The following is a 14,633-nucleotide window of genomic DNA, read 5'->3' as shown; positions in this document are numbered from 1 at the left end:
GAATGATTAAATCCACGTTAAAACGGGTCTCACGAACCCAGTAACCAATGTGTTTGATAATATTTGAAATTAAAATAGAATTAGATGGTTTAAGAGTGTAAACCATCTCAGCCTATGACACTCCGGGTGTGTAACTCACCTGTCAGGGATTAAGATCCTAAGGTCCTTATCTTTCGATTAGACGAACCTGGTTAATCGCATGTAATTTAATTGATCATCAAATATATGTTTATTTTACAGATCAGAAGACCATTAGACCTATGCTGTGAGTTTTTGGATTGGGAGCTGAAAATATTACTACTGGGTTTGTCAATCATTTTGGTTCCATTTGTAGATTTTTTTTGCTCCTTCTCGGAGGATGTCAGGTGAGCTGCCCGCGGCTTGCAGCTCCCCGCTGGCACGGATGTGCTGATTACTGCTCCCGTCACATCGGCCAGACCCAGCACTCTGGCTTGGCATGCGCAGACCGAGGACAACGGCACTGTCAAGAAATTGAACGAAATGGAGATGGATGTCTAAAATCACCGTTATTGTTTTTTTTTTCTTGTTACATGGATTGTGTGGAGATAAATTGTATTTCGGAGGAACTTCACTCAATTTAATTTGCTTCAGGATTGCAGAACAGGGGCAACAGGCTATGTAGCGATGCTGTTTTCCCCTGGACGTTAGTGAAGGCCTAGTGTGCCGTTATGCAAACTTGTTAAGAGGCGCGAAACCCAGGCCTGCTATGAGCCAGCTCTCTCCTTCCTTCCTCGACGGGCAGTCAGTCTACCACAGCGCGGCCCCTCGCGTCCTCCTGCAGTGAAGCGTCTGGCTCGAGACAGGTTCAGCGGTATTTTTCTTGATAGAACTCGTTCACATCATGGTTTTGGCAATGATGCACGGAGCCCATGTAGTATGGGTAGGCCTGCTCGTGTTGTGCACGGTGGATTTGAGCACCAGCCTGGAGTTCACCGGGGCCGAGGGCCAGTGGGCCCGGTTCCCGATGTGGAACGCATGCTGCGAGAGCGAGATGAGTTTCAACATGAAAACCAAGAGCTCTCACGGGCTGTTAGTTTACTTCGATGACGAGGGATTCTGTGACTTTTTAGAACTTCTAATACACAATGGTAAACTCAGTCTCAGGTTTTCTATATTCTGCGCCGAACCGGCCACCGTCCTCACGGACACCGCAATCAACGATAGCCAGTGGCACGCGGTAACAATCAGGAGACATTTTAAGAACACGACTCTCATAGTGGACAAGGAGGTCAAATGGGTGGAAGTGAAGTCGAAAAGAAGGGATATGGTCGTCTTCAGCCACTTGTTTCTAGGGGGAATACCGCCGGAATTACGCTCTGTGGCTTTACGCCTAACTTCGGCCTCTGTGAAGGACCAGGTGCCTTTTACCGGGTGGATAACGGACATCAAAGTGAACAACACTGAGGCCTTGATGCTAAACAGCGCGGGCATTTTTAATGAGCTTTGCGGAAAAGCCAGCGCGTGTTTAAACGGAGGGGTCTGCAGTGTGGTCAACGACGAACTGACCTGCGACTGCACTCACACCGGGTTCCAAGGCAAGGACTGCAGCGAAGGTAAGACGACAAACTCCATCTGCGTCCATATCACATAAACACGTAGCCTTAGTCAAACCCGCACCAGTCAAACAGAGAAACACAAGTAGCTAGCAACAGAAGTATAATATAACAAACTTAAGTTGCAGCTACTTCGTCTCCGTGTTTCTTCTCTGCCCGTACCGACGCCGTTAACTTGGATCCCGGTTGAATTAAAGCGCAATCAGCTCGCGCTGGCTGCGGATGTCGTCATGGTTGTTTGTGAGGATAATGAGGCGCTCCTACCGGGCTCATTAACGGCAGGCAGGTGTCTCTCTGACTGGGAGGAGACCACACCTGGGACGGCTTGACCTATGTAGATCTTCATCTCCAATGACTTGCCTTTTAAATGAGTTTCCATTGATAAACACTGGCTGTGGCAGGAACAGAGTGTGGCGACCGAAGGCGAGGCTGGATGAGTCGTGTCAGTGTTCTGATGTTGCTCAGTGTTAAACTGCATCTTCATGTGGAGCTGCTGGGGTGCCTTGTGATTCAGCAGAGATCTGTAATGCTGTGGAGACCCTAGGTGTGATGTCTGGTTGGGGGTGAAGGTGATGGTGTGTGTGTGTGTAGATGGTTCGAAGGGTGATGGTGTGTGTAGATGGTGTTTGTATGTGTGTAGATATTGTGTGTGTAGATGGTTGGAGGGGTTGGTGTGTGTAGATGGTGTTTGTATGTGTGTAGATATTGTGTGTGTAGATGGTTGGAGGGGTTGGTGTGTGTAGATGGTGTTTGTATGTGTGTACATATTGTGTGTGTAGATGGTTGGAGGGGTTGGTGTCTGTCAGTCTCCCAAGGCCAGATGTGCAGAGTTAAGAGTCATGCTGATCACAGCTGCAGGGAGAGCTGTAGATGGTGGTGTGTGTGTGTGTGTGTGTGTGTAGATGGTGGTGTGTGTGGTGTGGGTCATGCTGGTGTCTGGTGTCACAGCTGCAGGAGTAGCTGGATATGCTCTGTGTGTGTTGCTGCCTGTGCCTGTGTGTCTGCAGGGATAGCTGGATATTGTGTGTCTGGATATTATGTGTGTGCATATGTGTTTGCAGGGATAGCTGGATATTGTGTGTCTGGATATTATGTGTGTGCATATGTGTTTGCAGGGATAGCTGGATATTGTGTGTGTGTCTGCAGGTGCCTGTGTGTGTACAGGGGTAGCTGGGTATTGTGTGTGTGTGTTTGTGTGTGCAGGGATAACTGGGTATTGTGTGTGTGTGTGTGTGTCTGCAGGTGCCTGTGTGTGTGCAGGGATATGTTCTGTGTGTCAGGTAGACTTTATTTCATGCCACGTTAACTACAGGCATCTCTCAGAGCAGCCCTGGTACTACTGCTCAGTCTGGAGTAGAGCAGCCCTGGTACTGGACACGTGAGAGGAGGAGCCCATAGAGGAGGAAGAGAGGAGGTGGAAGAGAGGAGGAGAGGGTAAAGAAGAGGAGAGGGAGTAGGGAGAACAGGAGGACGTAGGAGAGCTTAACAGATGGTCTTATTCAAAGCGACATACAGAAAGTGCAAATAGAAAGTAGTTCATCACATCATGGATCGCTGAGCTGTTTCCTTGATCTCTCTGGAGTCATGTGCTGCCCTGACCATGACAGCTGTTTCTCAGTCGTTGAGGCAGTCTATGTAGCCTTCCACAGAGACCTAGTCTACACCACAGAGACCTAGTCTACCCCACAGTACCTGTGAATGTGCCCCTTCTCTGCATGTTGGATATGAGATCCTGTGTTTGCCAAGAGACTGCACATACACAAATTTGATGTTGCACTTATGTTGATATTTCTGCACCATTATATTTGCGGGCCAGGCAGCACCCATTGGGATTCTCATTGGTTGTGCTCAAGCCTTCGGCGACAGCACAGCCTTTGTTCTCTCTCTATCTATTTTTCCACCCTAAGGATCCGTCAATATTTGGATTACATAGACAACGTCAGTGTCAAGTTTCGTCTTGGTGGTGATTGACTTGCGTTCCGTTACACGGTTTGGGCTGAAATTAAGTTTTTGTGGCAAAAAGTGCCTTGTGTCAACAAAGGGAACTCAGTGCTAGCCTACGTCACAACGTCAGCACACGTTAGCAACGACATATGGATACAACGTGCATAGATGTGCAGTTGCACAGGAGTATCGTATCGTGCCGTGGTGTACTAGCAGCACATATAGGTTACATTTAAGCAAATCAAGACTTGCATGTACAGTAAGTAATGTCACATTAAATAATGTATTTAAACGCAAACTTGTGTGGTGCGTCGCTGTCTTCAATGCCACAGCCTAAACTTGATGTCAAAAGAAACGTTCTTATTTCCGGCGCTTTCAAACAATCCGCCTCAGTGAAGTTAGAATTACAATTTAGCTTTGGATATAAAAGCTAAATCAATGACGTATGTCTGAGTCAAGCCTCTTCTCACTGGGTCCAGGAACAGCAGTTGTACTGTACTCTCTCTCTCTCTGCCTCTCTCTCTCTACCTCTCTCTCTCTACCTCTCTCTCGTTATGTGAGTCATGAATACCTCTGCCTGGATTATTCCCTGTGAACTGACACGCTAACAGGCACACACACACACACACACAGCAACTGATTGTGTTTGACATAGGAATGAGCTGCTGCACAAGGTCTTCTCACGCTGGCTGGATGTTGAACATTATGGTTACATCATCAACTGATACAGGGATGAGCACAGTGAAACACACACACACACATTCACATACACAATAATAAATGCACATAAACACATTTGGACAATCCTGTCATGTTTACTCTTCACTAGACTAAGTAGTCACTACAGGAACATTGCACTATAAATCCCTTGGTACTGTTACCTGTGTACTCTTTCTGAGCTGTGTTCTCAGGCAGGCTAGTTTAATATCATAGTAATGCTGTAACAGTTGCTTATAGTTCATCTACAGTGGACAGTAGCCATTGGGCCGATATCAGATTTTGACGGTATGATAACCTTTTAATTTTTTTTAATCAAATATTTATTTTCCTTTTCAAGTTTTCAGCAACAAACAAAACAATACAAAACACACAACACATAACACAGCCCGTGGCGACCCACCCTCCCTCCCCCGTCCGTTCACAATTCAGACATATATAGTTCGATGCCAGGTAACATATTATATATAGTAAAATAAATAAATACATAAAAAAAAAAAAAAAAAAAAAAAAAAAATCAATAAAATAAAATAAATAAATAAGTACAAACTGATCAGAATTAGAACTTCCATGGCAATTATAGTCACAGTAAAACTAGTAATAATAATAATAATAATATTCTTAGAAAAAAGAACTTAGCTTTGTATATAATCTAGACCATGTTGCTATTGTTGTCTCGCAGGCACCATGCATTCTGGAAACAGAAATTTCAGAAACTATTAAATCAAGAAATGTGTTCAGCCATTGTGATCGAGTCAGTGTATGTGGTGGAAGCCAGTGTTGAGCTAGAATCTTTTTAGCAGCAGTCAACCCAGCTAATGCTATTTTTTTTCTGCTTTTGGAAATGGAAAAATATTCAAAAGTATGGCTGTGGGGGTGCAAGGTAAGACCATCCCTAACAATTCAGATAGTATTGATGTCACCATCTTCCAGAAATGAGTCACCGGCTCACAGTGCCAGTACATATGCATGAATGTTCCCACCTGCCCAACAGTGCACAAATCACATACTGAAGAGGTAGAGATCTTCATTGCATGGCGTTTTCTTGGGGTCAGGTAGGTTCTATGTATGTAGTTCATATGAATTTGTTGGTGGTCAGGGTTCTTAGATGATTCTACAATTGAACCCCACACTTTGTCCCATTGTATGGTGCCATCCCTTTGATCCAGGTCCCCCAACCAAATACTTTGTACAGCAAGAAAAGTGTAGGAAGATAATAACAATTTGGAATACAGTAAGGACACTATACCCTTCGGATTGCTTTTCTTAAGATATTAAACAGAGAATGGGGCACGAGTTTTGTGTTCCAGGGAACTCCATAGGCCTTCATAGAGGACCTGAATTGAAGGTACAAAAAAAAGAGAAGCCAGGCAGATTATATGATTTACATAAGTCATCAAAAGAACGAAGGCCACTGTCATCAAAAATATCACCCAAAACATGAACACCTCTGTCCCTCCAGGCAGGAAAGGTAAATGGAACCCTACCAGCCAGGAGCGAATATGATAACCTTGAGGAAAAATACCGTGGTTTCAAAGTATCACAGTACTATTGCAATTACAGCCTTCAAAAATATTTTTGTTTAACAAAATATATATATTTTTTAAGGAACATATAAAATTTTTGTACAGTAGTAAACATGTCAAGTTAAATAGTTCTATACTTAGTGTTTTTTTACTAAAAAGAATAATACATAATTATTGTTTTAATTGAACTTATACACACACAGACGGTGGAAGACATAAATACAAGTATATACGTTAAACCAGCTAAATGTAGGCCCTTATTTTTGTACTAAATCGCAGAAATTTTGTAGCAGGACTCAAGTTTTATCAAAAGTTTGGCGTGAGATTACCAAACCAGTCACCAGTGAAGTCAGGTGGCTGAGCGGTTAGGGAGTCGGGCTAGTAATCTGAAGGTTACCGGTTCGATTCCCGGCTCTGCCGAACGACGTTGTGTCCTTGGGCAAGGCACTTCACCCTACTTGCCTCGGGGGGAATGTCCCTGTACTTACTGTAAGTCGCTCTGGATAAGAGCATCTGCTAAATGACTAAATCTAAATGTAAATACCATTTATGCATTTATCAGATGCTTTTATCCAAAGCGACTTCCACGAGAGAGCTTTACAAAAGTGCATAGGTCGCTCATCATAACAACGAGATAGCCCCAAACATTGCGAGCAACCAAAACATGAAGCATACATTGTGAAAAACCAAATAAGTGCCAAAGGGAAGAACCATAAGAGCATGCAGTTAAACAAGTCACAATTAAACAACATGAAACTCAAAAAGTGCAAGAGTGTACCTGTAGAAAAACAATCAACAGTAAAAATATAACTCGAGACAAGTATCAACTCCGCAGAAATCTCTCTTTGTTCTAGCAAATTTATGACTTTTTTCTCTGAATATTAACCCCCTCCTCCTGCTCCATAAAAAATAAATAAAATGTTTTACCTAAACTGGCCCTAATACGCCGTCGTAGATTCCTGCACTTTCCGTCTTTGAAAAAAGAGAAAAATAAACAAAAAACTCTCATACCGCAGCAACGGTACAACGGAAAATTAAAAAGTCTATAGTGGACATCCTTAGTTCATCTATAGTGGACATCCCTCGTTCGTCTATAGTGGACATCCCTAGTTCGTCTATAGTGGACATCCCTAGTTCGTCTATAGTGGACGTCTCATAGTTCGGTTTTGAATGAGAATTGTCTTTGTTTTGTAACGTGTTGGGATACCAACTGAAGCTAACAAATGGTTGATCCTTTACTAGGCTAATATAAAACGAGTGCTAAATATGACAGTAATGAGCATGAACATGTCTAAGCTGCCTATTGTCGTCATCTTCAACAGAGCGTGAGCTAACTGGTTAGAAGCAGAGCCTGTGCTTGCTGTGAGGCCTTGTCCAGAAGGCTGGGTGGATGTGTGTGGTAATGAGGTGATGTTGACACGCAGCAGACCCCGGCCTTGTAACAACACGCTCTGCCTGTGGTCTCTGCTCACCCAGCTGAAGGGGAGAAGCAGCTGGGTGATTTATTGGGGATATTTGCATTGCAGCCAACATTACAAATCTCTTAGCATGCAAAAGCGCATGACTCACAGCGCTGTTGATTATGTTGGCGAAATTCAAGCGCAGATATCCAGTATCTGTCACCGCCTACCCTCCACCTCTGCCCTCCCTCCCTCCCTCCTCCATCCTCTCCTTCTCCCCCTCCTTCCCTCCCTCCTCCATCCTCTCCTTCTCCCCCTCCCTCCCTCCCTCCCTCCCTCCCTCCCTCCCTCCCTCCCTCCCTCCCTCCCTCCCTCCCTCCCTCCCTCCCTCCCTCCCTCCCTCCCTCCCTCCTCTCCTTCTTCTCCTCCCCCCCTCCCCCTCCCTCCCTCCCTTTCTCCTCCATCCTCTCCTTCTCCCCCCCTCCTTCCCTCCTCCATCCTTTCCTTCTCCCCCTCCCTCCCTCCTCCATCCTTTCCTTCTCCCCCTCCCTCCTCCATCCTCTCCTTCTCCCCCTCCCTCCCTCCTCCATCCTTTCCTTCTCCCCCTCCCTCCTCCATCCTCTCCTTCTCCCCCTCCCTCCCTCCTCCATCCTTTCCTTCTCCCCCTCCCTCCTCCATCCTCTCCATCTCCCCCTCCCTCTATCCCTTCTTTCTGTCTCCCTCTCTCTTTCTCACATACACACACTCTCTCCCCCTCTTCCCCCCTCTGTCACGTTGTCATGCAATCACAGTAAAACATTGGAGCATGTTTGTAAGCAGGCAGGTACTTAGTGATATTATTATTATGATTGTTGAAGGTTTGTAATGTAGGTCTACTGTTCCCCTGTCATGTGCTTGTGCTCACAGATGGAGACGAGGAACATCATCATGGTTATTATTATTATAATTCTGGCATGGGAGGGGGTGGAGGTGCAGGATAAATAGACTGAGTGGGGGGATCTCAGATACAGACGTACTGCATGTACGTTGAATTGGTCCTGCCTCAGTGCTGCCTCGGTGGGGTCAGCTGCCTCAGTGCTGCCTTGGTGGGGTCAGCTGCCTCAGTGCTGCCTCGGTGGGGTCAGCTGCCTCAGTGCTGTCTGGGTGGGGTCAGCTGCCTCAGTGCTGCCTCAGTGCTGTCTGGGTGGGGTCAGCTGCCTCAGTGCTGCTTTGTGGGGTCAGCTGCATCAGTGCTGCCTCAGTGCTGTCTGGGTGGGGTCAGCTGCCTCAGTGCTGCCTCAGTGCTGCCTCGGTGGGGTCAGCTGCCTCAGTGCTGCTTCGTGGGGTCAGCTGCCTCAGTGCTGCTTTGTGGGGTCATCTGACTCAATGTTTGTAAGCAGGCAGGTACTTAGTGATATTATTATTATGGTTGTTGAAGGTTTGTAATGTAGGTCTACTGTTCCCCTGTCATGTGCTTGTGCTCACAGATGGAGACGAGGAACATCATCATGGTTATTATTATTATAATTCTGGCATGGGAGGGGGTTGAGGTGCAGGATAAATAGACTGAGTGGGGGGATCTCAGATACAGACGTACTGCATGTACGTTGAATTGGTCCTGCCTCAGTGCTGCCTCGGTGGGGTCAGCTGCCTCAGTGCTGCCTTGGTGGGGTCAGCTGCCTCAGTGCTGCCTCAGTGCTGTCTGGGTGGGGTCAGCTGCCTCAGTGCTGTCTGGGTGGGGTCAGCTGCCTCAGTGCTGCTTTGTGGGGTCAGCTGCATCAGTGCTGCCTCAGTGCTGTCTGGGTGGGGTCAGCTGCCTCAGTGCTGCCTCAGTGCTGCCTCGGTGGGGTCAGCTGCCTCAGTGCTGCTTCGTGGGGTCAGCTGCCTCAGTGCTGCTTTGTGGGGTCATCTGACTCAGTGCTGCTTTGTGGGGTCAGTTGCCTCAGTGCTGCCTCGGTGCTGCCTCGGTGGGGTCAGTTGCCTCAGTGCTGTCTCAGTGCTGCCTCGGTGGGGTCAGTTGCCTCAGCGCTGTCTCAGTGCTGCCTCGGTGGGGTCAGTTGCGTCAATGACACCTCATGCCCAGTCCAGTGGGTCAATGTCATACCTGCAGGGTAGACGATGATAAACAGATAAATACCTGCACGGTGTTTATGGTGGCCTGTTACACATTATGACCCATTAGGGACTTGTGTTGCTGGAGGAAGGTGGAGACTTACTGGCAGTAGCTGCCTTGTCTATCTGCTGCACACTGAGACTGTCAGGAAAATCCATTTGAGATCTTTTGGCTTTTTACCAAACACACACACAGAGAGACATCCATTTCACAATTGCCTGGTATTGGCAAATAGGAACATTCTACATTTCCATTAAATAATTTAAAAGCTTTTTGTTACTTTGATCAGATGAAAGGATTACAGGATTTGGTTGTGGACCCTTTCAACCCCTAAACACACACACACTTACACACACACACAAGAATATTACAACACTAGAAAAGACACACTACAACACACCTAGGTACACCTACAGACACACAGTATAACATACTAGATCACATTAGAACACACACTAGAACAAACCAATGCATACACACACACACACACGCATACCCGTACACACAGAAACACACAATAGAATGCACACATAGACACACACACACACCCACACACACTAGAATACACTCATGCGTGCACACAAACAAATCCCTTTGTTTGGTTGAAACAATTATTTAAATGGCCCGTTCTGTGCCCTTGTCTTGCTGCTCGTTAGTGAGAAACGCTGATGTGGAGCTCAGCTTAATGCCGAGGAAGGCTCCCGTCCTGAACGCTAGGAGACAGGTGAAACTAGGACAACATCCTCTTTGCAGACAACAAGCCCCCCCAACGCCCCCCAGGGGGGAAGGGGGGGGGCAGTTACACTAGATCTGGTGTGTCGGTGATTCTGTGTGTCTGTAGTTAGTGTGCATGGGGTACTATGTGGTTGATGTGTGTGGATGGTTAATGTGTGTGTGTGTGTGGTGTACTGAGATTTGTCAGTCAGAGCAGGCAGCTACAGCTTAGCAGTGTTGGGGCATCTCAGAGCTGCAGACAGATATTGGAATGAGAAGATTAGAGGGATTCCCCCGAGCTTGTTTCATTCAGCCAAGTCACACTGGCACAGGATGTGTGAGAATGCTGACACCAGTTCTCTACAGGCTTCTCTCACTCAAACACTCACTCATGCACCCACACACACACACATCAGAGTGGGTAGTGTAAGTAGTGTGAATAGCATAAGTAATGTTTGTGTGTGTGACACACAGGTGTGTTTGTGTGGTGTCTCAGCATATAGTGTGTTTTTTAAATGCTCAGAAAGTAGTTATGTGCTGGTGCTCAGAAGTTGTACTAGATGTAGTAGATGTAGTAGTTGTACTGTGTGTGCAGGAATAGGAGAATCCCGTTAGTAAAAAGCTGTTTAGTGAATGAACTCCAGACTGGACATGCTAGTGAATGAACCACCCTCACCACCCTCCTCCCCTTCCCTTCTCCCCTCCCCTCCTCTCTGCTACTCCATACCTCACCACCCTCCTCTCCTTCCCTTCTCCGCTCCCCTCCCCTCTGCTACTCCATACCTCACCACCCTCCTCCCCTTTCCTCCCCTCCTATCTGCTACTCCATACCTCACCACCCTCCTCCCCTCCCCTCCTCTCTGCTACTCCATACCTCACCACCCTCCTCTCCTTCCCTTCTCCCCTCCCCTCCTCTCTGCTACTCCATACCTCACCACCTTCCTCCCCTTCCCTTCTCCCCTCCCCTCCTCTCTGCTACTCCATACCTCACCACCCTCCTCCCCTTCCCTTCTCCCCTCCTCTCTGCTACTCCATACCTCACCACCCTCCTCCCCTTCTCCCCTCCTCTCTGCTACTCCATACCTCACCACCCTCCTCCCCTTCCCTTCTCCCCTCCTCTCTGCTACTCCATACCTCACCACCCTCCTCCCCTTCCCTTCTCCCCTCCCCTCCTCTCTGCTACTCCATACCTCACCACCCTCCTCCCCTTCCCTTCCCTTCTCCCCTCCTCTCTGCTACTCCATACCTCACCACCCTCCTCCCCTTCTCCCCTCCTCTCTGCTACTCCATACCTCACCACCCTCCTCCCCTTCCCTTCTCCCCTCCTCTCTGCTACTCCATACCTCACCACCCTCCTCCCCTTCCCTTCTCCCCTCCTCTCTGCTACTCCATACCTCACCACCCTTCTCCCCTCCTCTCTGCTACTCCATACCTCACCACCCTCCTCCCATCCCCTCCCCTCCTCTCTGCTACTCCATACCTCACCACCCTCCTCTCCTTCCCCCCCTCCTCTCTGCTACTCCATACCTCACCACTCTCCTCTCCTTCCCCCCTCCTCTCTGCTACTCCATACCTCACCACCCTCCTCCCCTTTCCTCCCCTCCTATCTGCTACTCCATACCTCACCACCCTCCTCTCCTTCCCTTCTCCCCTCCCCTCCTCTCTGCTACTCCATACCTCACCACCTTCCTCCCCTTCTCCCCTCCCCTCCTCTCTGCTACTCCATACCTCACCACCCTCCTCCCCTTTCCTCCCCTCCTCTCTGCTACTCCATACCTCACCACCCTCCTCTCTTTCCCTTCTCCCCTCCCCTCCTCTCTGCTACTCCATACCTCACCACCCTCCTCTCCTTCCCTTCTCCCCTCCCCTCCTCTCTGCTACTCCATACCTCACCACCCTCCTCTCCTTCCCTTCTCCCCTCCCCTCCTCTCTGCTACTCCATACCTCACCACAATCCTCTCCTTCCCTTCTCCCCTCCCCTCCTCTCTGCTACTCCATACCTCACCACAATCCTCCCCTTCCCTTCTCCCCTCCCCTCCTCTCTGCTACTCCATACCTCACCACCCTCCTCCCCTTTCCTCCCCTCCTATCTGCTTCTCCATACCTCACCACCCTCCTCTCCTTCCCCCCCTCCTCTCTGCTACTCCATACCTCACCACCCTCCTCCCCTCCCCTCCTCTCTGCTACTCCATACCTCACCACCCTCCTCTCCTCCCCTCCCATCCTCTCTGCTACTCCATACCTCACCACCCTCCTCCCCTCCCCTCCCATCCTCTCTGCTACTCCATACCTCACCACCCTCCTCTCCTTCCCCCCCTCCTCTCTGCTACTCCATACCTCACCACCCTCCTCCCCTCCCCTCCTCTCTGCTACTCCATACCTCACCACCCTCCTCTCCTCCCCCCCCCCCCCGTCCTGTCCAGGCACATGTCTTGTGTATGTATGCAGTGTCATTCATGCCAACAAGAAGCTTTACTCAACATCTGTAAAGCCTGATATTGTCATCCAGGGATTAAGATGATTAGAACTATAAAGCAGTCTGTGGTTTTAGTGTTGGATGACTCCATCTTGGGAGAGGAGGGGGAGTAGGAGGAGGAGGAAGTGGAGGAGGGGAGGAGACTCCATATGCTGTCCTGTCAGACCAGATCATACATGTCTTCCAGGCCTCTGGCTTGTCCAGCTCTGTAATCCAAGCACCAGGGTGGTGGATTAACAAATCAGACAGGATTCGCATACAAGGTCACTCTGGTCCTGCTGAGCGGGGGGCAGGGACAGGGACAGGGACAGGGGCAGGGACAGGGGCAGGGACAGGGGCAGGGGCGGGGGCGGGGGCAGGGACAGGGGCGGGGACAGGGGCAGGGGCGGGGACAGGGGCAGGGGCGGGGGCAGGGACAGGGGCGGGGACAGGGGCAGGGGCGGGGACAGGGACAGGGGCGATGATGAGGAGGGGGACAGCAGTAGCTGAATGTATTATACTTCTGTAGCAGAATGTAGGATATAGCAGTGTGTCTGTAGCTGTTTGTAATTACCCGTAATTAGAGGCAGGGATGAGAGCACAGCAACATGATAGGGAGTCAGATGGCTGAGCGGTTAGGGAACCGGGCTAGTAATCTCAAGGTTGCCAGTTCGATTCCCGTCCGTGCAAAATGACGTTGTGTCTTTGGGCAAGGCACTTCACCCTACTTGGCTCGGGGAAATGTCCCTGTACTTACTGTAAGTCGCTCTGGATAAGAGCGTCTGCTAAATGACTAAATGTAAATGTAAATGTAATGATGGATGAGGCAGGGATGAGAGCACAGTAACATGGTGGATGAGGCAGGGATGAGACCACAGCAACATGGTGGATGAGGCAGGGATGAGAGCAAAGCAACATGGTGGATGAGGCAGGGATGAGAGCACAGCAACATGGTGGATGAGGCAGGGATGAGAGCACAGCAACATGATGGATGAGGCAGGGATGAGAGCACAGCAACATGATGGATGAGGCAGGGATGAGAGCACAGCAACGTGGTGGATGAGGCAGGGATGAGAACACAGCAACATAGTGGATGAGGCAGGGATGAGAACTAGGGCTGTCAAAATTGCTCAAAAATGACTTTCAAATATTCATATACAATAAACAAATGCTGAGTTCTGATCAAGAGTTTTGTGCAAGCAATTTAAGGTCGCGATTCTTGTCCCAAATATGGCAGGCTTCATTCAGTGATTGAAACAAATATTATTAACATTAATTGAAGTTTTACAGTATAGAACCGACATTGAACGCTCCGAGTGAGCTGTGCTGTGGTAAACATGGAGATGTAGCCTCAAGTTGCTAGTTGTTGAATGGTAAGCTAACTCTAGCTTACATAGTTTACACACTACTTTAGCTGTAGGCTCAACAAGTTTACCATCAACTGACCAAAATCCAAAATATTTCCAGACATCACTCTTTAGATTTTTTGGGGTTACAATCACTTTCTCTGCTGCGGTCAAGCTGGGTTCTGCACTTCCTGCCATCTTCCACGCAAGGCAACTGTCACAGCAGTGACACTTTTTTTTACATTTTTTTTTACATGCGAATATTAATTTTCACGTTCGAATTTCTGTATTTAACCACTATTCGAATATATATTTGAATATAGAATATTCGTTGACAGCCCTAATGAGAACACAAAAACATGGTGGATGAGGCAGGGATGAGAGCACAGAAACATGGTGGATGAGGCAGGGATGAGAGCACAGCAACATGGTGGATGAGGCAGGGATGAGAGCACAGCAACATGGTGGATGAGGCAGGGATGAGAGCACAGAAACATGGTGGATGAGGCAGGGATGAGAACACAGCAGACTCTTTTATGCAAAGACTAATAGTGAATGTAGAAAGCACAGCTGAAAGCATAGTTCAGTATTCCTGAGGTGTCAAGGAGAGGTTTCTATTGACCACACACAGTACATGAGGAGTCAAGGAGAGCTCTGTACTGACCACACACAGTACATGAGGAGTCAAGGAGAGCTCTGTACTGACCACACACAGTACATGAGGAGTCAAGGAGAGCTCTGTACTGACCACACACAGTACATAGGTTCCCGTGTTTAACAGTCTCCAAGTATAACACTGTATAGTATTGCATAGCACAGTACATCATAGCACACTAAGACATCATAGTACTTCTACAGTACAACA

General features: G+C 48.4%; 1 protein-coding gene across 19 annotated transcripts in view; it reads left to right on the top strand.

Annotated features, from left to right (window-relative positions):
• Positions 1–862: 862 nt before the first annotated feature.
• The window catches only part of LOC136942821 (neurexin-1a-like), a 206,872-nt gene continuing 193,101 nt past the window's right edge, over positions 863–14,633 (top strand). For 16 of the 19 annotated variants that reach the window (XM_067235830.1, XM_067235833.1, XM_067235828.1 and 13 more), the window contains exon 1: positions 863–1,574. In XM_067235830.1, coding sequence (XP_067091931.1) covers positions 863–1,574 — 712 coding nt within the window. Of the gene's footprint in view, positions 1,575–2,886; positions 2,908–12,612; positions 12,631–14,633 lie in introns of all 19 variants that reach the window. The other 3 variants (XM_067235826.1, XM_067235827.1, XM_067235824.1) reach the window with 2 other exon arrangements.

Source organism: Osmerus mordax, chromosome 5, assembly GCF_038355195.1.
Source record: "Osmerus mordax isolate fOsmMor3 chromosome 5, fOsmMor3.pri, whole genome shotgun sequence".
Lineage (NCBI taxonomy): Eukaryota > Metazoa > Chordata > Actinopteri > Osmeriformes > Osmeridae > Osmerus > Osmerus mordax.
Note: the sequence above shows the minus strand (reverse complement) of the source record. Positions and strands in the feature narration are given on the sequence as shown.